This window comes from Terrapene carolina, unplaced genomic scaffold (genome assembly GCF_002925995.2).
Source record: "Terrapene carolina triunguis isolate 2854851 unplaced genomic scaffold, T_m_triunguis-2.0 Scaffold67, whole genome shotgun sequence".
NCBI classification, from domain to species: domain Eukaryota; kingdom Metazoa; phylum Chordata; order Testudines; family Emydidae; genus Terrapene; species Terrapene triunguis.
This window is the reverse complement of record NW_020664418.1, coordinates 18,704,970-18,731,060: the sequence shown is the minus strand read 5'-3', so window position 1 is coordinate 18,731,060 and position 26,091 is coordinate 18,704,970. Positions and strand designations below refer to the sequence as shown.

Below are 26,091 nucleotides of genomic sequence, written 5' to 3'. Positions count from 1 at the left end.
AGACCAGGCGCCATAGCTAGCACTGGGATCATGGAGCCCGCTCAGATCACCGCGGCAATTATGAGCACTATGAACACCACGCGCATTGTCCTGGAGTATATGCAGAGCCAGGACATGCCAAAGCAAAACCAGGACCAGCCGAGGAGGCGATTGCAGCGCGGCGACGAGAGTGATGAGGAAATTGACATGGACATAGACCTCTCACAAGGCACAGGCCCCAGCAATGTGGAAATCATGGTGTTCCTGTGGGACGTTCATGCCGTGGAACGCCGATTCTGGGCCCGGGAAACAAGCACAGACTGGTGGGACTGCATCGTGCTGCAGTTGTGGGATGATTCCCAGTGGCTGTGAAACTTTCACATGCGTAAGGGCACTTTCATGGAACTTTGTGACTTGCTTTCCCCTGCCCTGAAGCGCCAGAATACCAGGATGAGAGCAGCCCTCACAGTTGAGAAGCGAGTGGCGATAGCCCTGTGGAAGCTTGCAACGCCAGACAGCTACCGGTCAGTCGGGAATCAATTTGGAGTGGGCAAATCTACTGTGGGGGCTGCTGTGATCCAAGTTGCCAGGGCAATGAAAGACCTGGTGATATCAAGGGTAGTGACTCTGGGAAACGTGCAGGCCATAGTGGATGGCTTTGCTGCAATGGGATTCCCAAACTGTGGTGGGGCCATAGACGGAACCCATATCCCTATCTTGGCACCGGAGCACCAAGCCACCGAGTACATAAACCGCAAGGGGTACTTTTCAATGCTGCTGCAAGCCCTGGTGGATCACAAGGGACGTTTCACCAACATCAACATGGGATGGCCGGGAAAGGTACATGATGCTCGTGTCTTCAGGCACTCAGCTCTGTTTCGAAAGCTGGAGGAAGGGACTTTCTTCCCGGACCAGAAAATAACCGTTGGGGATGTTGAAATGCCTATCGTGATCCTTGGGGACCCAGCCTACCCCTTAATGCCATGGCTCATGAAGCCGTACACAGGCAGCCTGGACAGGAATCAGGACCTGTTCAACTACAGGCTGAGCAAGTGCCGAATGGTGGTGGAATGTGCATTTGGACGTTTAAAAGTGCGCTGGCACAGCTTACTGACTCGCTCAGACCTTAGCGAAAAGAATATCCCCATCGTTATTGCTGCTTGCTGTGCGCTCCACAATATCTGTGAGAGTAAGGGGGAGACATTTATGGTGGGGTGGGAGGTTGAGGCAAATCGCCTGGCCGCTGATTACGCGCAGCCAGACACCAGGGCGGTTAGAGGAGCACAGCAGGGCGCGGTGCGCATCAGAGAAGCTTTGAAAACGAGTTTTGTGACTGGCCAGGCTACGGTGTGAAACTTCTGTTTGTTTCTCCTTGATGAACCCTCCGCCCCCCCCCGACCCAGTTCACTCTACTTCCCTGTAAACCAACCATCCCTCCCTCCCCTCCCCCCTTCGAGCACCACTTGCAGAGGCAATAAAGTCATTGTTACTTCACATTCATGCATTCTTTATTAATTCATCACACAACTAGGGGGATAATTGCCAAGGTAGCCCGGGATGGGTGGGGGAGGAGGGAAGGAAAAGGACACACTGCAGTTTAAAACTTTAACTCTTATTGAAGGCCAGCCTTCTGATGCTAGGGCAATCATCTGGGGTGGAGTGACTGGGTGGCCGGAGGCCCCCCCACCGTGTTCTTGGGCTTCTGGGTGAGGAGGCTATGGAACTTGGGGAGGAGGACTGTTGGTTACACAGGGGCTGTAGCGGTGGTCTCTGCTCCTGTTGCCTTTCCTGCAGCTCAACCATACGCTGGAGCATATCAGTTTGATGCTCCAGCAGCCGGAGCATCGACTCTTGTCTTCTGTCTGCAAGCTGACGCCACCTATCATCTTCAGCCCGCAACTTGCTCTGTTCTCCCGCGATTCAGCACGCCACCTCTCCTCTCGTTCATATTGTGCTTTTCTGTAATCAGTCATTGACTGCCACCACGCATTCTGCTGTGCTCTGTCAGCGTGGGAGGACATCTGGAGCTCTGTGAACATGTCATCCCGCGTCCTCCTTTTTCTCTTTCTAATCTTCACTAGCCTCTGTGAAGGAGAAACATTTGCAGCTGGTGGAGGAGAAGGGAGAGGTGGTTAAAAAAGACACATTTTAGAGAACAATGGGTACACTCTTTCACGTTAAATTTTGCTGTTCACATTACACAGCACGTGCTTTCGTTACAAGGTCGCATTTTTCCTCTTATATTGAGGGCCTGCCGGTTTGGTGTGAGAGATCACTCACGCAGTGCCAGGCCACAGATTTCATCTTGCAGGCAGCCATGGTAAGACACAGTCTTTTGGCTTTTTTAACCTTCTTAACATGTGGGAATGGTTTCAAACAGTAGCGCTCTCATTTCCCATACCAAGCACCCGTTGGGTTGGCCATTTGAAATGGGTTTGCAATGTAAAAGGAGGGGCTGCGGTTTCAGGGTTAACATGCAGCTCAAACCCAACTAACTCCCCTCCCCCCCACACCCAATTCTCTGGGATGATCACTTCACCCCTCCCCCCCACCGCGTGGCTAACAGCAGGGAATATTTCTGTTCAGCAGAGCAGGAACGGGCACCTCTGAATATCCCCGTAATAAAATCGCCTCATTTCAACCAGGTGACCGTGAATGATATCACTCTCCTGAGGATAACAAAGAGCGATAAGGAATGGATGTTGTCTGCATGCCAGCAAACACCGGGACCATACGCTGCCATGCTTTGTTATGCAATGATTCCAGACTACGTGCTACTGGCCTGGCGGGGTAAAGTGTCATACCATGGCGGACGGGATAAGGCAGCCCTCCCCAGAAACCTTTTGCAAAGGCTTTGGGAGTACATCCAGGAGAGTTTTCTGGAGATGTCCCTGGATGATTTCCGCTCCATCCCCATACACGTTAACAGACTTTTCCAGTAGCTGTACTGGCCGCGATTGCCAGGGCAAATTAATCATTAATCATTAAACACGCTTGCTTTTAAACCATGTGTAATATTTACAAAGGTACACTCACCAGAGGTCCCCTGTGTGCCCTCAGGGGATGGGAGCACGCCTTGGGTGAGTTCGGGGGTTACTGGTTCCAGGTCCAGGGTGATAAACATATCCTGGCTGTTGGGGAAACCGGTTTCTCCGCTTCCTTGCTGCTGTGAGTTATCTACATTATCTCCATCCTCATCTTCCTCGTACCCCGAACCCGCTTCCCTGTGTGTTTCTCCAGTGACGGAGTCATAGCACACGGTTGGGGTAGTGGTGGCTGCACCCCCTAGCATGGCATGCAGCTCTGCGTAGAAGCGGCATGTTTGTGGCTCTGCCCCGGACCTTCCGTTTGTTTCTCTGGCTTTGTGGTAGGCTTGCCGTAGCTCCTTAATTTTCACGCGGCACTGCTGTGTGTCCCTGTTATGGCCTCTGTCCTTCATGGCCTTGGAGACCTTTTCTAATATTTTGCCATTTCGTTTACTGCTTCGGAGTTCAGCTAGCACTGATTCATCTCCCCATATGGCGAGCAGATCCCATACCTCCCGTTCTGTCCATGCTGGAGCTCTTTTGCGATCCTGGGACTCCATCACGGTTACCTGTGCTGATGAGCTCTGCGTGGTCACCTGTGCTCTCCACGCTGAGCAAACAGGAAATGAAATTCAAACGTTCGCGGGGCTTTTCCTGTCTACCTGGCCAGTGCATCTGAGTTGAGAGTGCTGTCCAGAGCGGTCACAATGAAGCACTGTGGGATAGCTCCCGGAGGCCAATAACGTCGAATTCCATCCACACTACCCCAATTCTGACCCCCTAAGGCCGATTTTATCGCTAATCCCCTCGTTGGAGGTGGAGTAAAGAAACCGGTTTAAAGGGCCCTTTAAGTCGAAAGAAAGGGCTTCGTCGTGTGAACGTGTCCAGGCTTAATTCGAATTAACGCTGCTAAAGTCGACCTAAACACGTAGTGTAGACCAGGTCTCAGGGTTTGTCTACACAGGGAGTTATTCCTAATTAACAACATGTCTGGACACTCTTATTCCGGAAAACATATGTCCCCACGTGGACTTAATCAGGAACAATAGATAAACAAATCCACACACACTCATCTAGAGTGAACAGTTGGGAAATAACACACAGATTGAGAATTATTTGGGGAAATTATTTGGCAAATTATTCTTACACAAATGTTCAAAGAAAATCAGGATCCGTTTGCAAATGATTCACCAATGGGGGAAAGGAGGTGAAATATAATTCACAACAGATGGTTTACATCCACATCCACATAATGAATGGTGCAAGGCAGGTTTTTCCTCTCAAAGCAAAATCTGTAACTATATAGCCACTTACATACCTTTGGTGAAGGAATGTCTGGATTTCATCCAGGTCTAGGCATCCTAGCATAGAATTTTGTTGTTCCTCACTGGTGAGGACAGCACTACTTCTGTAATATCTCACATCCAGCAATAATACTTAGCTTGGAGATTCAAAAAGCTGAAAATTGTAGTTGTTGCCCATAGCAAAAAAATAATGTGTTTGGTTGGTCAGTCTGTTTTAGAGCCAGTTTAGCCAGTGTGTGAGCTCGTATAGAGTCCTACTGTAATGCAGCTATTTCTTTTTCTGTTGCCGGTTGATTAAACCAATAAGGTTTCTTACTGCGACCTACTGAATGAATATTCCAAGTTAAAGGGAATTTAAAGTTCCATCCCTTGGTTCTCCAAAAAAACAAAAAGTCTTTCTGAAGAAAAGATGAAGGAAAGGAAAGATTGATTTCTAGCGACATTTAACATTCTCTCCTTTAATTCCCTCCATCTTTTATTCAAAAAGAGTTTTTTTCTTGTTTTGAAATGTCCCTTTCATATGAGTGCGGAAGCATTAGATGCGGTCAAGTAAATCACTAACCACATGCTGACTGAATCTTCCACTAACTTGTCTGTCTTCCCACAGAAAATAACCATATACTGATCTGCTGAAAATGCCTTAATCTCTCCTAGATCCTGAATTTTTTTATTACACAATAAATCTTTAAGTTGCAACCTCCCCGCCCCCTTATTTTCCTTCTGGCATTTTCTCCCTCACAAATAATAAATTAGATTCCTAGTAATAATTTTCTCTTTGCACATATTTATAGGGACCTTTCCATTTGATTTAACTTGCTGATGCATAGAAGGGAAAAGTTGAGAACCTAATTTTAATTTATTTGTTTTTAAAAAGTTTTACAACTGTTATAGACCCTCATATTAATGAAAAAATAGAATGTGTCAGTCATATCACATTAAAATTATCTTTTCTTTGGATTTAAAAATTCCTCTCACATCAGTGGCTCCTAAACTCTTTAAATTTGAACCTCCCTCTCCAGGAAAATTAAATCAATTGTGCTCCAACTGCAGACTCATTGTCTGGTGTTAAAGTCAAAATGGGTGGGCACACTGAGTAGATATATGTGGCACTTCTTAATATGATATTTCTTCTTTCTGAGGCCTGGTCTATACTGTGAAGCCACCTTGTGTCGACTTAGCTGTGCATATATTCACGCTTAAATTTGTCTCCCACAGATGAAAGCATCCCATTATGGCAACACACTAACACCACTTCCCCAAAGAGCATTGCACCATGGGTGAGGAACTGAGGTCAACATAGTGTGAATGTAGACATGGTGTGACCTATGTTGACCCTAACAGTTCTCCAGCAGCTGTCCTACAATGCCCAACGGTGACCGCTCTGGTCACAGTGGTGAACTTCACTGCCCAGAGGCCATGGAGACCGGAAGCCATCCCATCCCCGCTTTAAAATTGTTGTGAATTTTTTGGAATGCCTTTTCCTGATTGCCCAGCTTGGTGAGCACCCCCAGCAACTCTCCCTTGGTGTATGCTACTGCCCAGCCGCCCATGTCAGCTTAGGGTGACCAGACACCCCGATGTTATTGGGACTGTTCTGATATTAGGGGCTTTGTCATATATAGGCAAGTATTCCCCTCTCCCACCCCCTGAAAAAAATGTGTCTTGATTTTTCACACTTGCTATCTGGTCACCCTATGTCAGCTACATGCTCCAGACGTGCTCCTGCCTGGAGTAGACAGGAAGTATTGGCTCTCCTGGGTCTATGGGGAGAAGAGGCTGTGCAGGCGCAGCTATGCAGATGTCATAGAAACATTGACATTTATGAGCAGATTGCACAGGGTATGCAGGCAAAGGGGTACGACAGGAATCAGCAGCACCCCAAGCTCACTGCTGTCTCCATGGGCAGAGGGAGATCCGCCAGCTCAGCACTGTGCTGTCTTGTGGCCACAGCAGGAGCAGAACAACCAACTGGGAGGCAAAATTTTACTGAATGTGTTGGGAGCAGGGTGGGGCTTTGCCCTCCCACCCCCACTTGCGGCGCCCCTGCTGGGAGGTCCAGCCATGCTGCAAGCCAGGACGTGTTTGAGACTCCACCACAGTCCTGGCAGTTGAGCCTGGGCAAGCCCAATGCAGGGAAAAGAACCTCAGGTAAGTATGTGATGCATGTCCAGTTACAACATTTCAATGTACTGATGGCGTCCAACCGCAACGTAGCAGGACACAGCTATCAGCTTTTAATTAATTTACTCGTATTAGACAAGGTAGCAGTACAACTAAGAGAGGCAGAGAGAGTTATAATCTGCTTTTCATGCCCCTGTAGAGTTAGGCAGGAGTGGGATGTGCAGAGCAATTTGCTTACGTGCACAGGGATGTCCCTTCAGTACTCCTGAGCGATCTCGATGAAACGTACATGGATGTACTCTGCAATCCTCTCCCAAAGGTTTCTAGGGAAAGCACCCAGTCCTTGTTATTGTACAGGGCACCAGAACTCATGGGATGAGTGGCAAACACAGCGTATTAATTATAAAGGTACAGCAAGCACTGCAAAATGAATAGGTTCATTAACAAACAGTGTTATCATAAATGTACACCAAGCACCACGCAGTCCCTAATAGCCCGGTGATGGGGTGTATTCCCCACACTGGCCCTGAGACAGTAAATTAGGCCAGGCAGGCCTAATTAACCAATTGAGCAGCAAGTAGGGGAGAGACACAGGCTACAAAGAGGCTACTAATTAGAAGCAGGCTCAGCTGGGCAGGAAAGGAGGAGCCTGTATAAAGCCCAGGAGCTATGAGTAGCAAAGGTGGGCTACAGGGAAAGAGTCCACAGTCCCTCTCTGAGAGGAGTGAGAGTGCGCTGGCAAACCTAAAGAGAGAGCCAGAGCCAGTTATGTAGGAAGAAGCCATGGGAAACTGCAGCAAGGACTAGGACAGTACAGGCCTTGGCTGTATGGTGTAGGGTCCCTTGGCTGGAACCCAGGGTAGAGGGTGGGCCGCTAGCAGCCACTGGGCAGTGGAACAGGGCATTAGAGACATCATCTGGGACAGCTGGTCTGGAAGGACTGCGATTTCCCCAGAAGGGAAGAAACTTAGTGACCTGGCTGGAGGGCCAAGCCATGAACTGGAGTCAAAGAGGCTGCAGACTGAGAGAAGACAGGTAGAGAGACCACTGAGGAGGGCACAACACCTGTCAGAGCTAATCCCCAAGAGAAGCAGGAGGAGGTGCCACAAGCGGTGAGGGGACCCCGTCACAAGTCACCCAGATGTAAGGGCCAGGTGGAGCACAGTCCACCACACTGCTTTCCTGTGGCTTATGGTAAAAGTGCTCTTTCAAGGCTTCCCTCCGTCGCAAAGCTCCATGCTGAGCTCATCTAATAGCCCTTGTGTCAGCCTGTTCAAACTTGGAAGCCAGCCACTCCCCCTCTACCTTCTTGGCAACCTTTGCCTCACAGATATTATTCAGGACACAATGGGCAGCTATAATTATTGGGTTCTTTTTTTTTTTTTCCCCCATTGAGATCCAATTTTGTGAGTAAACAATGCCAGCGTCCCTTCAATCTACATTCAGCTGTCATTCTGCAGCTGCTGAGAGGATAGTTGAATCTTTCCTGGGTGCTGCTGAGGTGGCCGATGTACAGCTTCATGAACCTAAGGAGCAAGGGCTGGGTTCTCCAGGATCACTGCTGGCATTTCAACATCGCCAACATCATAATCCACCAGCTGGGAAAGGAAGTCCCTGCTTGCAGCTTTCTGAACAGTCCTGTGTTCTTAAAGTTGTGAGTGCCAGGCACCTTCCCTGACCAGCCAACACTGATGTCGGTGAAGTATTCTCGGTGATCCACCAATGCTTGCATAACTATAGAAAGTAGTCCTTTCTGTTGATGTGTGGGCTGGTGCCAAAATAAGGATATGCATGTCATCTATTGCTCCACTGCAGTTCAGGAACCTCATTGCTGCAAATCCAATGTGTCCTGTCCATTGCCACAGTCCCATATAGCAGGAAACGGTAATGGCCCCCCACTGTGGATTTGCCAACTCCAAAATGATTTCCCACTGACAAGTAGCAATCTAGCATTGAAAGCTTCCACAGTATGGTCACCAGTCACTTCTCCACTGTCAGCTCTCATTCGGGTGTCCCTGCACTGGATGGGTGGAATGAGCTCAGCACACAGATCCAAGAATGTGGCCTTCCGCATCCAAAAGTTCTGCGACCACTGCTCATTGTCCAAACCCACATTACGATGCGAACCCACCAGTCAGCGCTTGTTTCTCAGGCCCAGAAGCGGAGCTTCACCATCTACAGCTGCTCTATTAACACCGCCAACAACCTTGAATTGGTTTTCGCTATGTTGCACAGTAATCTGTCCTCCATGAAATTGTCATGTCCCTACTGCTGTGGTTCTTCTTGCAGTGCTGCAAATACCAGAGGATTGTGCATCCTGTGTTTGCACTGCTAATGACAATAGTGCAGAGGTGTGCGGGCTCCATGATTCCGTCAGCGATGGTAGACAGTGTCAAGTCCTGAATCGGTAAATGAAAAGCAAAAAGTGAACACGTAGCATCAATACTGAAAACTAAACTCAGTTAATAAAAAAAGGCCTGCTTTAATCCATGGCAGTAACACATGTAAGGAAATAATTGCATTAAAAAAACTGTGCCATCCACGGACATAAGTGGGGTTGAATGGGATATAAATCAGGGCATGTGATTTTTTTTGACCTAACATTGTCCCTTTATTGGAGGAATATTACTATCTACTATCTACTGATGACTTCTTATTGTGTTTTTTTTACAACCCTACCAAAACAAAGCATTACACTGCGCACACACAGTTGTGTAGGGGAAAGAATGAACCATATGTGACAGATATGTGTCATGTTGCTTAGTGTGCTACTGGAAAGCAATTGGATACTATGGGGATGAGGGTGGTACAAGAATCAATAGAGATTAGCAGAATGATGTCAGTTCCAACACAAAAATTTCCCTTAGGATCCATTAAGATTGTATCAGAAATGGAGGAATGTCACTAGAAATCATGGAAATGTTTCTGAGACTGCCTTTCAGAGTACCATATCTGGAAAAAGACTGAAATAACTTCTACTGAAACCTGGCTCCTTGTCATCCTTTCTAGACCATGCAGCCTGTAAATTTGAATTAGCATATGAAGGAATTAGCATATCACTCTATTTTGAGGGAGGGGCAACTGTTGAGGTGCAGCAGTGCAGTACAAAGTAACAGCTGCTACTTGGGTGAGTTATCCATTCCCCAGCTCACATACTAACAATATTATGAATGGGCCAATTAACACAATCTTCAAATACCAGAGCAGGATAATTGGGTGGATGCATGAGTACTTTGTTTCAAAGACTCATCTTGTTGAATCTTTTGTGTTTGCCTCACTCAAAGGCGCTGAGGCCTAAATGGATTCTCCATGGTGAGGTGGGAGGCAGGGGCTGAAATTACCCTGTGTTGAAATGTTAGCATAGCAATGTAAGTGAACAAGGACATGGTTTGCATTGCTGCTTGTCCTGCAAATGTGGAAGAAATGTGTAAAGACAGAGTTTTATGACACTTCCTAACTATCTTAACTAAGGCCCTCTTTCCAGGCAGGCTTGGTGAGTCGTAAAGCGTGGGGGGTGAGAAGGGGAGCAGGATGGTGTAAGATCCAGCTATGCTGGGTTTAAACCATCTGGTGTCTCCCCCATGCCAAAAGCAGCACCAGCTGGGGCTTTCTAGCTACTTTCCAGCCCCTTGAGTGGCACAAAGAAGCTAGATCGTAGCTGAGAATCTGGCCCTGTATTTCTGAGTACCATGTGAAGCTGGAAGAGGCATAATACACTATTGAACAAAACTGACTCTTTTCTTTTATTCTTTTATTTTCTTCTAAAATTTAAAAGTGAGTAAGTGTCCAATCCTGCATAGTGCTGAGTGCCCTCAACTCCTATGGAAGTCAATGGGAGCAGAGGACGCTCAGCAATTTACAGGATTGAAGCCTACAACACTGAAGCACACAACACAAATAATTCAATTAAAATGGCAGCTTTGAGGAGTCCCCTGTTTACCATAGAACTATGGGCCATATTATTACACTGGTTTTTATGCAGAGCTCCTCACTGAAGTGAATTAGAAAACTATGGCAAGCTCTAGCCTGGGAAGATTAATATTTACAAGAATGATGCTAAAGAGTCACCCTGCTGAACTGGTTATTTAAGAATGTCGCGAATCCTCTCACTGCAAACCGTTTCCTTTGTAAGTATTGTAATACGATGAAATTAAATGCTACGCTACTAGAAAAGGGGTTCAGCTCTTGTGCATGTTAGGTATCAATTTGCAGTGTGATAAACGACCAAGCTTTATTGAGAAAATAGTAAGAGAAATCAAATCCTGTACACTGAAATGTGTATCATCTGTTCTGCATTTGACTTTACACATGAAAGCTATTTGGTCTGGCTTACTGCCAAATCCTGTAGTTTGAAAGATCATCAGATGTGGGGAGGGATGTCAAAATTCCTTAGGCTGGATTCCTAGAATTTTCTCCTAGTTTATTATATGATGAGTTCTAACAGCTAAACCCGCTCCCTGCAGACACCCCCCCCCCCTCGTGGCTCCATTTTGTTGCAGTTTTTAAGCTGTCCTGTTCCCAGTCAATGGTAATAAGATTTATGGAGTGGACATTGTTAACACTCAACAGGTATTGTGCTGGATTACTTAAACTTGCATATATTTTTTTAAGTCACTATTTAAATGCCCTGAAATTCACCGGAAAAGGAAGTGCAAAACCCCAGACAATCCATTTAATATGGTACTATAGGTGTTATGCATAATGAAATGTCATTGCAACAATTTGGAGTGAAACTTCCAGCATTCCTGTCTGTGCTTTGTCTATTCTATGGATCATTGGAGGAGTTCAGGCTCCAGTGCGCGCCATTAAAATAACTAAATTTAAAAGGTTAACAATAAAAGTCACTGTGATAATTTCTCAACCTTACTGAGCACTTTATTCTTTCATCCATTAGTCGTATGTCATCAAAAAGAACCTTTGGGTCCCTCTTTCCCTTACACCATCAGAGAGAGACTGATGTGCAGAGCTGAAAATCCAGTGACTTGTGTATGTCTTTGACCCTTGTCTCTTGGCTAGCTGATAAACTCCTCCTCTTGCTAACTTGGCCACTTATTGTTTCCCTATCAGTCAGTACATCATCCCCTCCATGGAAAAACATAGGTAAGGGGCCCAGAGGGAGAAAAACTCAGTGAGGTATCCCCAGTTGAGTAGTTCCCAGATTATTCTGAGAAGAAATGGTTAATCCAGCTCTCCCTTCGGGCAAAATAAGTGAAGATTCAGCCCTGCCAAATTTGCAGATCTCCCAAGATCTACTAGAAGTTAGGGCCATTTGTGTAGAGGCCCTGTGCCTTTACACTGGTTCTGCAGCCTCTCAGGGCCATTTTGGTTCCATGCCAACACAGCACCAATGGCACTGCATAGCCAGGGACTCCAGTATCTCCTTTAGAATTCACTGCCAAGGAGGATAATGCACCCATCCCAACCCCTCCCTGTGCACAGATCCCTGGATTTGTTGCTCCAAAGAGGGAATGTCATGAAGAGGGCTGACTCCACTGCTTTCCATGAGGTGAAGAGGGAGAACCACGTACACTGTTCTTTTCCTTAGCACATGGTCCCCAAACTTTTGAGAGTTGTGCCCCACCTTACCTCTGTCTGCACCCCTCCACCCCCTGGAACTGGGGCGGGGAGTGGGGCTGCAGCTGAGAGGCAGTGGGGGGATGTGGACAGAGGTAAGGAGGCCAAGGCTGGGGCCGAAGCTGGGGGTCGCCTGGAGTCAGGAGCCAAGGCTGGGGGCAGGGGCAGGAGCGGAGTCACAGCTGGGCTGTGGCCAGGTGTGGCTCCACTCCTGGCCCCACACCCCAGCATTGGCCCTGGTCCAGGAACGGAGCCATAGCCAGCTCAGCGGCCACGGCTGGGGGCAGGGCCAGGAGCCGGGGATGCAGCTGTGAGCGGGACCGAAGCAGAGCTGGGGGTGGGGAGAGGCTAGGTGATGCTCCCTCTGCACCCCCCATGGGAGCTGGCCCGGGCCCCGCTTGCACCTCCCTAGAAGGTTCCACCAAGTCTGGGGACCTCTGCCTTAGCAGATCCCGGGGGGATGGTGCTCCTCCACCCCTAAATCATTTGACTGAGCCACTATAGGAACAGCAACTTGCCCTTTTGATTAGCTCACTAATGTACTAATGAGGGCACTACCAGAGAGTATAGGCTCAAATGTTAGGTTTTGTACAAATCCTAATAAACGTTTTCATAGTTTGATAATGCCAACACCTGTGTTTTTAGCATTTCTCCTCCACTATGTGCACCCCAAACACTGCAGCAGTGTGTTAATACATGAAAACCAGGACATGCTGCTGTTGTGTGTAATGTGTGAAATGGGAAACTGACCTCTTCATTGTCCCCGCTGAGTGAAATTCAAAAAAGTAAACAAACAGTATCAATGCTGAAAAGATAATGAGATTTTTACCATTATTTGGGACCGGTTTTGTTCTCACTTCATCATATTAAAAATTTTATAGCACCAAAATGATAGACTAGTGAGAGTGGAGGAAAGAAAAGGGTTAAGGTTAAGCATTAAGGTGATGGGATTGCTCAGCAAAGGGTCCAATAATAAATACAGCTCTTTGTTGACTCACTTAAACTGGCGTAAATTGGGAGTAATTCCACTGATGTCCAGGGGGTAACTCTGGATTTGCCCTGGTGTAACTGATGTCAGAATCAAACTCTTTAATGTTAATAATCTAAGGTTTCTTTAACTGTCAACTAGGCTACTTCCAAAAATTGTCAGGTTGCCAGAGTTGCAGATTTAGCTGCTTGGGTAGCTCAGTGGAATCCTGACTGTTGGACCCAGACTCTTGGCTAACTGCCTGGCTCTTGAACTTAGACCTGGTTGACACATAACTCACCAGTTGTCAGGCTGAATCTGCTGATGAAATGAAAATCACTTTTCTCTCTGCCTTCTTGATTTTTGTTCACTTTAGTCTCTGTATTTTTCATTCCCTTTTTTAATCAATATTCAAACTGCAGAGTAAACTATTAAAGGGTGCTTGGAAAACAATTATATGGAAAGGCTAGTGAAAACCCCAATGTGAGATGCTTTAAAAGTGTCACTGCTAGGAAACCTAACTTTCCTAGTCTCAGCCCATAAGAAAGAGGATAACTATAGGAAAGACTGTTTTTAAAGGGAAATGCCTGCTTTGCCATTAAAGTGCTCTGGTCTGAAAATTGACTCTAAAAATGGCATTAAGGGGTACCATGTTTGTAATCTTTCTCAGTGATTCCAGATCAAATGTGTTCAGGTTGCAAATAAAATGTTTTATCTTACTGCCACACTACCCTGGGCTCTGAGAGTCAAAAGGGTTATTTCTGGCTCACACATCCCCAATGATGAAGATTTTTCCCCTGGAATTTAGGTCTGAAATGAATCCTGCAAACACTTGCTACCCAGTGCAGTGTTTACCATCAAGAGTGATCCCATAGCAGCCAGTCACGCTGGTAAGCACTTGGGTTACAATTGGTTCCTTTACTATAGCACTGATCTGTGGGGACAGAATAGAATCCAGTTCATTCTCCAAATGCTGTATTGGTGTGGCAGTGCTAATAGGGGTAAAAATAGTATCAATTTATTTCAGTTGGTGCAAGCAGCAGATAAGACTAATACACACTGGGAGTAGAATGGTTAAGGCAATGTCACTTTTTCAGGCACTTTTCCGAATAGCAATTCACTTCAATCAAATCAAATCAAAACAAACAAACTGGAGGAAGAGAATTTATGATGATTTGACTAATCTGAAGGGGCTGCAAATCACTCATGACTGTAGATGGGAATATGGACTTTAAAAAAAAGGTTAAATAAGCAAAAGTGCTATTAAAAAGATAAAATTGTTGCTTATCAACTTTATCAGCTATAGTGAAAATTCCTTTGGAATACAATCCTGGCTATCAAGGGTTATAATCAATGGTCACATACTTCTTCAAGAGAGAGCTGTAGCCACTCATTAGGAGCACTGGCTCTTTGAAACTAATTCCCAGCCAGCCTCCAAAAGCAATAAAGCCTACAGGGCAGGGGCACAGGTCAAGACTATTAACTAGCAGCTCGAGGACTGGTTAGATCAATCTATTTTTTCCCCAAAATTAATTTAATCTTTGTAAGAGTGGATTGAATTGTTCCTCTGGCTGACTTAAACTTGCATTTATTCAACAATTGTGTACAGTTATTTTTATGGGTCTGATTGGCGCTGGAGGACAATAGGGGGCTTAAAAAGCAGCCTTTCATGTATGGAAAGCAGAGCTTCTTGGGATTTAGGCCTTGTCTACACTACTGGGGTAAATTGACCTAAATTACGCTACTCCAGCTACCTGAATAACATAGCTGGAGTCGACGTAGCTTAGGTTGACTTACTGCAGTGTCTATACCACGCTGCATCGACAGGAGACACTCTCCCATTGACTTACCGTACTCCTCTCATTCTGGTGGAGTACTAGAGAGCGCTCTGCAGTCGATTTAGAAGACCCACTAAATTGACCCCCCTGCTGCATCGATCGCAGCAGAGTTGATCCTTGGTAAGTTTAGACAGGGCCTTAGACATCAGTGTTGTGACTAGGGTGAAGCGATAAATGGACCAAAATAAGGCACATGCTGCTAGGCTGCCCACCAGTAACTGGGCAGCCACCTCTGTTCTGTGCTTTCCCCCTTCAGGGTCTTCTACAGCAGTGGTTCTCAACCAGGGGTACGCATACCCCTAGGGGTACACAGAGATCTTCCAGGGGGTACTCAACTCCTGTAGATCAATGTTTCTCAGCATGGAGGTTAAAACAACAAGGAGTCCCTGTGGCACCTTAGAGACTAACACATTTATTTGGGCATAAGCTTTCGTGGGCTAGAACCCACTTCATCAGATGCACAGAGTGGAAAATACCGTAGCAGGTAGGAGGTCATGGGACGGGTTTAGGGGGAGGTTGCAAGTGCAGGACCCGCGCTAGGGGGTAGCAAGCAGAGCAGTTGCCTGGGGCCGCACGCCACAAAGAGCACCACGAAGCAAAGTTCCATGCTTCAGCCCCGGTAGGTTTGCCAACTTTCTAATAGCACAAAACCGAACACCCTTGCCCCGCCCTGAGGCCTCGCCCCTTCTCCGAGGCCCCGCCCATGCTCACTCCCTCCCCTCGCTCTCCCCCACCCTCACTCGCTTTCACCGGGCAGGGGCAGGGGGTTGGGGTGCAGGAGGGGGTGCAGGCTGTGAGGTGGGGCCAGAAATGAGGGGTTCAGGGTGCGGGAGGGGACTCTAGGCTGGGGCAGGGGTACGGGGGGGGTGAGGGCTCCAGCTGGGGGTGTGTGCTCTGGGGTGGGGCCGTGGATGAGGGGTTTGGGGTCCAGAAGGGGGCTCAGGGCTGGAGCAGGGGCTTGGGGTGTGGGAGGTGGTGCAGGGTGCAGCTCTGGCCAGGTGGCGCTTACCTCAGGCAGCTCCTGGAAGCAGACGGCATGTTCAGCTCCTAGGTGGCAGGGCCAGGGAGGTGTGTACACTGCCCGCGCCTATAGGTGCCACCCCTGCAGCTCCCATTGGCTGTGGTTCCTGGCCAATAGGAGCTGTGGAGCTGTTGCTCAGGGTGGGGGCAGTGCAAGGAGCCCCTGTGGCCTTCCTGCGCCTAGGAGCCGGACATGCTGGCCGCTTCAGGAGCCGCATGGAGCCTGGCCAGCAGGGCCGGCTCCAGGCACCAGCCCAGCAAGCAGATGCTTGGGGCGGCCAAGGGGAAGGGGCGGCACGTCGGGCTGTTCGGCGGCAATTCAGCGGCTGGTCCCTCTCGGAGGGAAGCACTTGCCGCCGAATTCCTGCCGAAGAAGAAAGCGGTGTGGTGGAGCTGCTGCCGGAGTGCCACTGATCGCAATTGCGGTCACGGCTTTCCCCCCCCTCCCCCCGCCACTTGGGGCGGCAAAAACCCTGGAGCCGGTCCTGCTGGCCAGGCAGGGATCCTGCCTCTGCCGTGCTGCACCGCCAACCAGACTTTTAGTGGCCTGGTCAGTGGTGCTGACTGGAGCCACAGGGTCCCTTTTCAACCTTGCGTCCTGGTAAAAAAATGGATGCCTGGCAACCCTAGCCCCGGTGGCGGGGCTCAGGCTTCAGACAAGGCTCCCAAACTCAAGTATCACCCTGAAATGTAAGTACGATCTATTCCAGTCTATTTATTTTATATCTCTATGGTAAACATGAGAATGTGAGCGATTTTTCAGTACTAGTGGGCTGGGACACTTCTGTATTTTTACGTTGGATTTTGTAAGCAAGTGATTTTTAAGTGAGGTGAAACCAGACAAACCAGACTCCGGAAAGGGCAAAGGGGTCAGCAGAGTGGAAAGTTAGAGAGCCCTGTTCTAGAGTGTCCCTGCCCATCCCCGCGGCCCCGGCCCCGGCCCCGGCCCCGCCCCCGCGCTGTGGAGGTGAGAACGCACAGGCGGGAGGGGAAGGGAAGGGAAGGAAGGGGGCAAGTGAAGCGAGGGGGATGGGCACAGGGTTAGAACCAAGTGTCTCCACCCCCACTCGATGTGCTCGGGGCTTGGCCGGCCGAGCTCTCGGGAGCAGCTGCTCCTGCCTGGCGGCGGCCAGGCTCAAGCGATGCGATGCACTGCTTGGCGCGGGCCCTGCGCCGAGTCTCGGGCCCCGTCCGGGGCTGGGGGCAGCAGCGGCTGCAGCGCCTGGGGAGTGGCCAGTGCCCACCCCGGGGAGCCGGCGCCTGGGGCTGGGGGGTCGGTCTGGGTCTCGCGCTGGGGGTGAAGGTGGCGGCCGGCTGCGAACAGGAGGGGGCCCCGCGGCGGGAGGCGGCGGGAGAGGTGAAGCCGCCGCCCCCCAGGGGCTTCGCCCGGGCCATCGAGAGCAGCAGGGACCTGCTGCAGAGGATTAAGGTGCCGCGGCCTGGGTCCCCCTGTGGGGGAGGGGCGGGCCCGGCACCCATGGCCGGGAGGGAGGAGAGGAGGAGCCGCCGCGGGCCCCGTGTTTCCCAGCGCACAGCGGCACGTGCTTGTCTTAATATCACTTCTTGCTGCTGCCCTTCCTCCCTCCCCCCACCTCCATCTCCACAGCCTGCTGGCACTGCCGCACGCACCCAGCCCCTGGCCCGGTGCTAGGCGCTGCGCAAAAAGAAATCATAAGAAACCTGCTCCTCGGGGAGGGATAGCTCAGTGGTTTGAGTATTGGCCTGCTAAACCCAGGGATGTGAGTTCAATGCTTGGGGGGGGGGCATTTAGGAAACGGGGGTAAAAATCTGTCTGGAGATTGGTCCTGCTTTGAGCAGGGGGTTGGACTAGATGACCTCCTGAGGTCCCTTCCAACCCTAATATTCTATGATTCCTGCAGGGCTCACAAACAGAGCGAGAGTGGCGCCGGTTGACGTTACTCATCTGGTGGGAATTCAGGTGTCACTTGCAGAGGGAAGACGTTTGAGACAAATGTGGTTTTGAAGTTGAACGTGTCCCTTAAACTACTTCGCTGTGTGTGTGTCTGAGCACTTTCAAAAACTTCCTCTGTGTAACCTAATCACTAGTGTTTAGGTTACTGGGGAGGAGAGAGGAACAACCCTATACAGCCAGCGCACTTTTAGGAGTCTGGTCCCTGACTAGTGCAATATCTCCGCAGCCCAGGGAACGTATCTGTACTTTTCTTCTGTGCTGCTTGTGGTGTTGTTTGGTCTGTTCACATCAGGATTTCACAGTAAATCACTGAATGTCATCATTGCTTGTATGTAAGAACTGTCAGAAGGGTCTGAAAGTGCGTTTCAGTTACTGAATATATTTACTGTCAGGAAGGGCTGCCCTTAAAGGGGCTCATTAAACCAGTGCAGGCCTGGCATCCACTAGTGGTAGAAGTATTTTTAGTAGTGAGTACATGTGAACTCAGGACTATTTGAAGGACTGGAGGAGAGCACAGAGCCATGTGAACTATATAAATAGAATGTCATGATTCTTCTGCAAATTTGGAACTGAAGCTTCAGGGTATAATTTAAATCAGAACATCTCAGACTCACTAAAATGATCTGTGTTGACTGTCATGTGATATCACTCACATATTGCATCTTATTTGGAAAATTTTATGTTCCCTGTCTGCAGTTGGTGTAGTTAGTATTAATTTAATCTTTAAGCTCATTGGACTCTCATTGTAGCTGTCCAGCACCACAACAGATATCTGCAGCTTTTCAAAGGGGATTTGTACAAATTCAGCCCAATTGGTATTTAAACAAAATAATTTCAATAATCATGTACTTTCTGGGAACACTGCTTATCCTAAATCCCATAAAAGCAGAATGTATGTTTGAATTCCGAAGGAGCAGAGCCTTTTAATGACTGGAGTATTTTTGTGACAGGATGAAGTGGGAGCCCCAGGCATAGTAATTGGAGTTTCTGTAGATGGAAAGGAAGTATGGTCAGAAGGTTGGTATACAGGAACTCAGTTGTTCTGCATGTTCTTTAAAATTAACATTTCATTCGGGTTACAAATCTTAAGTAATTATTGTTCTTCAGTTTGTGCCAGGTGCTGTCCATTAACTTCACAATCTTAAAAGTACAGGCAGTCCACTACTTTATGATGTTCGAGTTATGATGGAATGGCACTTACGACATTTGTAAATTGATGTCCTGTTCCGACTTTATGATGTTGGTTCTGACTTTACGACGCTCGATCCCACAGTGTTCCTATGGGATTCGAGTTACGACGTTTTCGACTTACGATGCGATTCTCAGAAACCAATTGTGTCATAAGTCTGAGGACTGCCTGTATTATAAAATCTGCCCTAAAAAACTACAGACGACAAGAAATAATAGTCCCTGTGGCCTTAAAATCTATAAAATGGGGGAGGGTTGAAGTAAGAAGAAGAATAAAGTATCTCTGTGGAACAGTGTTTCCCAAACTTGGGACGCCGGTTGTGTAGGGAAAGCCCCTGTCGGGCCAGGCCGGTTTGTTTACCAGCCGTGTCTGCAGGTCCGGCCAATTGCAGCTCCCAGTGGCCACGGTTCACTGCTCCAGGACAATGGGAGCTGCTGGAAGCGGCGCGGGCCGAGGGACGTACTGGCCGCCGCTTCCAGCAACTCCCATTGGCCTGGAGCAGCGAACCGCGGTCAGTGGGAGCCACGATCGGCCAAACCTGTGGACGCGGCAGGTAAACAAACCGGCCCAGCCTGCCAGGGGCTTTCCCTACACAAGCGGCGTCCCAAGTTTGGGAAACACTGCTGTAGAAGATAGTAGTGGTTGTAATTGAAGCACCCGTTTGGGGGATTGTTTATAAAGCATAAAGAACAGGAGTACTTGTGGCACCTTAGAGACTAACCAATTTATTAGAGCATAAGCTTTCGTGGGCTACAGCCCACTTCTTCGGATGCATATAGAATGGAACATATATTGAGGAGAAATATATACACACATACAGAGAGCATGAACAGGTGGGAGTTGTCTTACCAACTCTGAGAGGCCAATTAAGTAAGAGGAAAAAAAACTTTTGAAGTGATAATCAAGATATCAAACTGTCTGTACTGGGCTAAGAAGTGTGAGAATACTTCCAAGGGGAGATAGATTCAATGTTTGTAATGGCTCAGCCATTCCCAGTCCTTATTCAATCCTAAATTGATTGTAAACTTAATGTAAACTTAAAGTGGTACTCTTTCAGACAGAACTGTACATCATATTTATGCAGCTGCTGGTGAAAATAAAATAATTGATATCTACAGATATTAAATTGATTATGTTTGGCTTTGCTTGAGAAACAACTGTTCTTTTACTATTCTATACTAGACATAATCTTTCTCTGAGAATCTACATAATGGTCAGAATAAACTTGAGTCATTCCAATTCAGTGATATTTCATATACTAGTGGGCTGGTGTTTAGGCTCCCTTTGGGAACATGTTGAGATTTGACAGCTGTAATCCTTTCAATAGTCATAAATTATTTTGCAGGTTATATAGATTGCCCTGGAAAGACAGGTCTAGATAGGTCTGAACAGAACTCCAATGAGGACTTATTTATTGATCTTTATTGACCCTACTTACTTATCTTTCCAAAAACATTTTGGTGTTTGTTTCAGGCAACTAAGATAACAGAAACAAACAGTAATGTACTTTGCTAAAGATCAATTGTAGAGTCCCTGAAAGGCTCATTAGCAAGGTTGTAACAGACTTTCCATTGTAAGCCTGTTTGTGGCAGAATCTTCAGGTATTCCTTCAAAAAGCTGATTTCCATTTTTCATGTACCTTTTGTTGCCACAGGAGTGTGTTTTTGGTGGGGGTTTTTAAATGTGGCATGTGAAAATTATGCCACAAAAAAAAATTCCTCAGATTATGCGTTTCAATTCAGAAGGTTTTGCAGCAGTGTTGTTAAGAGAAACTGTCAGTGCCACAGAGACCCGAGAAGGAGTTTATGCTTCTCTCCTGCTTCAGCAGAATCTTCCTCCTGGAGACATGGAAAGATATTGGATAGGGTAGAACTCTCAGTGCCTACCACAGCTGAGTCCTGCTCCATGATTGGTGTTCCTAGGCACTGTGGTAATACAAATAATAAACAATAATATCATAAAGGGGTGCAGGTTGTGGTAGATTCTTCCCACACCTTCATCCAGAGGGCCAAGGAGAGCACCATTATCTTAAAATAAAGTCATGAGATTGAAGGGAAAAACATGGAAAATAACAAAATCTGTGTCTTCTGTAAACATTCTGCCCAATTTCTTGCCAATCTGATCATAGTGATTTGAGACTTGGAGGTGCTACTTTTGCAGACAGTTGAATGGGGAGGAGTGCAGCAGCTGCTCTCAGTAGCACAACGTAGGCATCTGGGTTTCAGCTTCCTTTAGAAGAGAAGACTTGGGCAATATAGACTGGTCAATCTGATTGCTCCCTTTCATTGTATTTTGGCAAGTTTTACTGCTTTATGAGAATCTAATCACTAGACTGCAGCACGTTAGGGGACTGTGTTCCACTTATATACATAGACACATATGGCTAATAAAAACTGGCCTTTGCCACTGTGCTGTATCTTAGATTAGAAATAAACCAATAGTGCACTGCAACATTCCATATACAACTTAACCAATGTAGCGCAGATTGAAATATAACACTCTGGTGAGCCCACTACTGAATTTGTCATTGTGGAATTGCACACTGCTATGCAGCGGTTCTAAGATGTGTAACAAATATACTGGATGGAGACTACTGAATTTTTCTTCATTTCTGATCTAAGCCCTCTTTAAGTCTATAGCTGAAGAGGTTAAAAATAATTTATTAAACCACTGTGTAGTTAAGCTTTATTAATTGAATTAAATGCTGTAAGGTTGTGTGTAAATTTCCTGTTTTTAAATGATCTTATTTTCTCTGTATAGAAGTTACATTGTATTTTTGAAAAGAGTAATTCACAGTAGCTCTTTCAAAGAATTAAAATATGGATTTATGAATGTGGGGCACTTAACTTGATTGACAGTCTAGGTTATGGTTTTTGAGAGTTTTTTCCATTGAATGTTTGCCCTTAAGGATGTATGCAGTATAGTTTTAACAGTATGGGTCCCAGGATATTGGAGAAACCAGGTGGGTGAGGTAATATCTTTTATTGGACCAACTTCTGCTGGTGAGAGAGACATGTTTGTCTGCCCTTAGGATATAATTTTAATTTTTCACTAAGCTACATTAGTCTTAAGTTTTATGTTGTCACTGGTCAGAGTGATTCAAAGGGGTAATGTAGGATGTATTTTCAAAAAGACACTTCAATGGCCTGACTCTGCTCCCATTGAAATCACTATTGTTGATGTCAATGGGAACAGAGTTAGGCCAACACTGAGCACTTTTGAAAATAGCACCTTTCATGCCTTTGTTTTACTTAGATGCAAAGTGTTCTGGAGAATTCTGGTAAACTTCTTAAGTTTGTGAACATTGTAAAATCCCAAAGAATTCTCTCTATATATGTAAACCCACTAACTGTGACCTTTTATTCTTCCTAAAGGTCTGGGTTATGCTGATGTAGAGAACCGTGTAATCTGTAAACCAGAGACAATCATGCGAATTGCTAGTATTAGCAAGTGTCTTACAATGATGGCTGTTGCTAAACTGTGGGAAGAAGGAAAATTGGATTTAGATGCTCCAGTGCAGAAATATGTTCCTGAGTTTCCAGAAAAAGAATATGAAGGTGAAAAGGTAATGGGACAGTTTGTTCTGTAACCATTGTTGGTTGTCTGAGTTTCATGTCTGTCCCATACCTTCCCTATCCACCTACACGCTTCAAGTGCACACAGCTTTATGTATGTGGTGCACCACACATAAGTTAAAAGAAGTAGGGGCAGGAAGCAATACATGCTGCTGGAAAAAGGAATGTTGGAAATTTTGGATTTTCAGACTAATATTTAAATATGTTTTTCTAACAGACTTTATAATAGAAAGAATGGCTAGGAATTCTTATTTCTTCATTTATTTCTTAACATACCAAATATATAAATTGCAGAAATAAAAGTGCACCTTGTATAGTTTCTTTCGTTAAGCAGGCATGCACTTAATATTCTTCTTTTAAACTAGGTCACCATTACTACAAGATTGTTAGTTTCACATTTAAGTGGAATTCGTCACTATGAGAAAGATATTACGAAAGTAAAGGAACAGAAGGAAAAAGCCAACAAAGCCCTTAAACTAATGCAAGATGTAAAAAAATCTAACCAGGAGAAGGAACTGAAAGAAAAAGAAGATAAAGACACTGAAATAAATGACTTTCCTAAAGCTAAGTCAGAACAGGATGGTGAAGCTAAAGGCCGAAATTTAAAACCTGTCAAGAAAACAAAGGAATTTGAACATGAAGAGTATTATTTGAAAGAAAAATTTGAAAATGTGATTGATTCACTGAAAATATTTAAAAATGATCCTTTATTCTTTAAACCAGGTGAGTTTCTATTCCGTTTGATCAAAAGTTAATATTTTTTCTTTAAGTTCTAGATTTTTAGTATACTTCAGATTGTAGTTTGTCTGATGCATTATGTGGGATTGAGACTTTACTGAGGCTAGGTCTACACTGGGGGGGATCGATTTAAGATACGCAAATTCAGCTACGCGAATAGCGTAGCTGAATTCGACGTATCCGAGCCGACTTACCCCGCTGTGAGGACGGCGGCAAATCGACCGCCGCGGCTCCCCCGTCGACGGCGCTTACTCCTACCTGCGCTGGTGGAATACGCGCGTCGATTCGGGGATCGATTGTTGCGTCCTGACGAGACCCGATAATTCGATCCCCGAGAGATCGATTTCTACCCGCCGATCCAGGCGGGTAGTGAAGACAAGCCCTGAGACTAAACCAGAAGATTCATTTTCCTGTTATCCAATGAGAGCCTCAAAAGGGAGTGTTCAAGCCATGTTCTAACTACCTGGTCACTTTAAATATGCCCTGCAAAGGATTAAAAAAAATAAAATTGAGAAACTTACTGAATATAGTTACATTGGTGCAACCCCCTGGTATGTATGTAGTTATATCGCTCTAAAGGTGCTTATCTCAGTGTAGCTTATTTTTCATAGTTTCAGAAATAAACTGTACTGATTATAAGCACACCTTCTACTAGTATAACTGCATCCACACTAGGAGTTGCACAGACTTAACTATCAGTTTGTAGACTGATAAACAGGTAGAAAAATTGTGTAGACAAGCCCTAAGATGGAATATAAAGAGTCCTAGAGAGTGGGTAGAAATAGATTCAAGTGAGTTCTTTCAAAATAGTTCCATGTACAGCATATGCTGCAAAATTTGTCTATTGAATTACAAAGGTTAAGGTATATCGTAAATTTTTTAGCTGACTCACTGTAACGCACACACACGGCCTTTTATTGAATTTCAACATGGAGACCTTGTAAGATCAGTCAAATTAATCTTTTCCCATAAAGTCTTTTTTCTTAACTGAAGTTTTCTTTGGCTCTCTTAACTCTTCTTCCTACAACAGCATGAGTTTTTTAGGGTAGGTAAGCAACCAAACAAGTTGTTTAATCAGTGGATCAAGTACTGTTTAAGAAACAGAAAACAAGGAAAATTAAATATTACATTTCCAGTATTGCAAAAGGTTAACTACAGAGTGCCTCACAAATTCCTACTGGATTTTGTGGTGTTTATTATATATATTTAAATTATATGGAAATGGGGATTGAGTAGTGAGGTAGCAAAATTTGAAGATAACAAAGTTAGGTTAGTCAAGACCAGAGAGAACAGTGAGGAACTTCAGAGTCTTAAACAAGCTTGGTGAACAGGCAACATGATGGCACATGAAATTCAGTGCTGCTAAATGCACTGGAGTGAGAAAATTAAACTACCTCATACAATTTATAGGGTTCTAAATTAACTGTATCAATTCAAGACAGGGACTTGGGCATCATTGTAGATGGCACTGTGAAAACTTTTGCTCAATGTGCAGCTGCGGTCAAAAAGGTAAACAAAATGTTAGGTTGCATGAGGAAAGGGTTGGTGAAATGTTATAATTTCTCTATATAAATCAATGGCGTGGCCTTATCTAGAATACTGTGTGCAGTGGTGGTCACTCATTTCAAAAAGGATATTGCAGAACTAGAGGGATTCAGAGAAGAGCACTAAGAATGATAAAGGGTGTGGGAAAACTCATATTAAACAAGATAGAAAAGATTGGGATTGTTTATTTTAGAAAGAAGATGAATAAGAGGGGACATAAATATAAACAAAAACATTATAGGGAGGGTAGATCAGGAACTTCTCTGCCCATTTCATAACACAAGAAAAGGGGTACACTGAATGAAATTTAAATAGTGGGAAATTCAAAACCGATAGAAGGAAATACTTTTTCACACAATGTGTAACTAAACGGTGGAATTCATTGCCACAGTCCTTGAGGCCAAAAACGTATCCAATTATTTTTTAATTTTTCTATTTATATGAATAATAAGACTATCCAGAGTTGTCATTAATTTTGTGGAAAGGTTATTAAACCTCAGGCTTTCAGGGCTTTGCCAGTCTCTAACAGAGATCAGGAGGAGACCTAACATGGAGGTCAGATTGCTCTACATCTGCCTACTCTGGGTTTCTTACACGTACCTGTGAGGCATGTGGTGTTGAAGACAGGATAGCGGAGTAACTAGACCTCTGTCTGATCCACTATATCAATTCCTATGGTTATGTTCTGGGTCTTTATTTATTTTTTAAATTTTAACATAGATTAAATATCACTTCTTTGGTTGACTATTCATTGCCATGCATGGCTTTTAATTGCATTTACCTTCTTTTTACCCTTAAAGTTTTATCCGTTACTGTTATATACTTAAATCTTATTTATTAGTTTGTCTTCTGGTGAGTATGGGTATTTGAATAGTAGCTATTAAAAAGAACAAAATAAATGCAGGTCTTCCTAATCACATGAGTAGAATTCGGCTGATGCTATATTTCTGTGTAGAGTTAACATAGAAAAGAGAATAATAATTTTTTAATTCTGTATGTTTCTGATTACACTGTGGAGAAACTAATATTGATATAGTGTGATGGCATAAGATGTACTGGGAATAAGTGTGTTCTGACGAAGTTACACACAGATCCCTGGTGGCACCTTAAAGACTAACAGATTTATTTGGGCATAAGCTTTCATGGGTAAAAACCTCACTTCTTCAGATGCATAGAGTGAAAGTTACAGATGCAGGCATTGTATAATGACACATGGAGAGAAGGGAGTTTCTTCGCAAGTGGAGAACCAGTGTTGACAGGGCCAATTCAATCAGGGTGGATG

The 26,091-nt window shown here is 45.6% G+C and overlaps 1 protein-coding gene across 1 annotated transcript in view; it reads left to right on the top strand.

Moving 5' to 3' along the window:
* The first annotated feature begins 16,976 nt into the window (after positions 1 to 16,976).
* The window catches only part of LACTB (lactamase beta), a 31,411-nt gene continuing 22,296 nt past the window's right edge, over positions 16,977 to 26,091 (top strand). Inside the window, exons 1-4 of the mRNA XM_026648247.2 lie at positions 16,977 to 17,258; positions 18,713 to 18,779; positions 22,326 to 22,516; positions 22,892 to 23,249. Of these exons, the coding sequence (XP_026504032.1) occupies positions 16,977 to 17,258; positions 18,713 to 18,779; positions 22,326 to 22,516; positions 22,892 to 23,249 (898 nt within the window). The remainder of the gene's footprint in view (positions 17,259 to 18,712; positions 18,780 to 22,325; positions 22,517 to 22,891; positions 23,250 to 26,091) is intronic.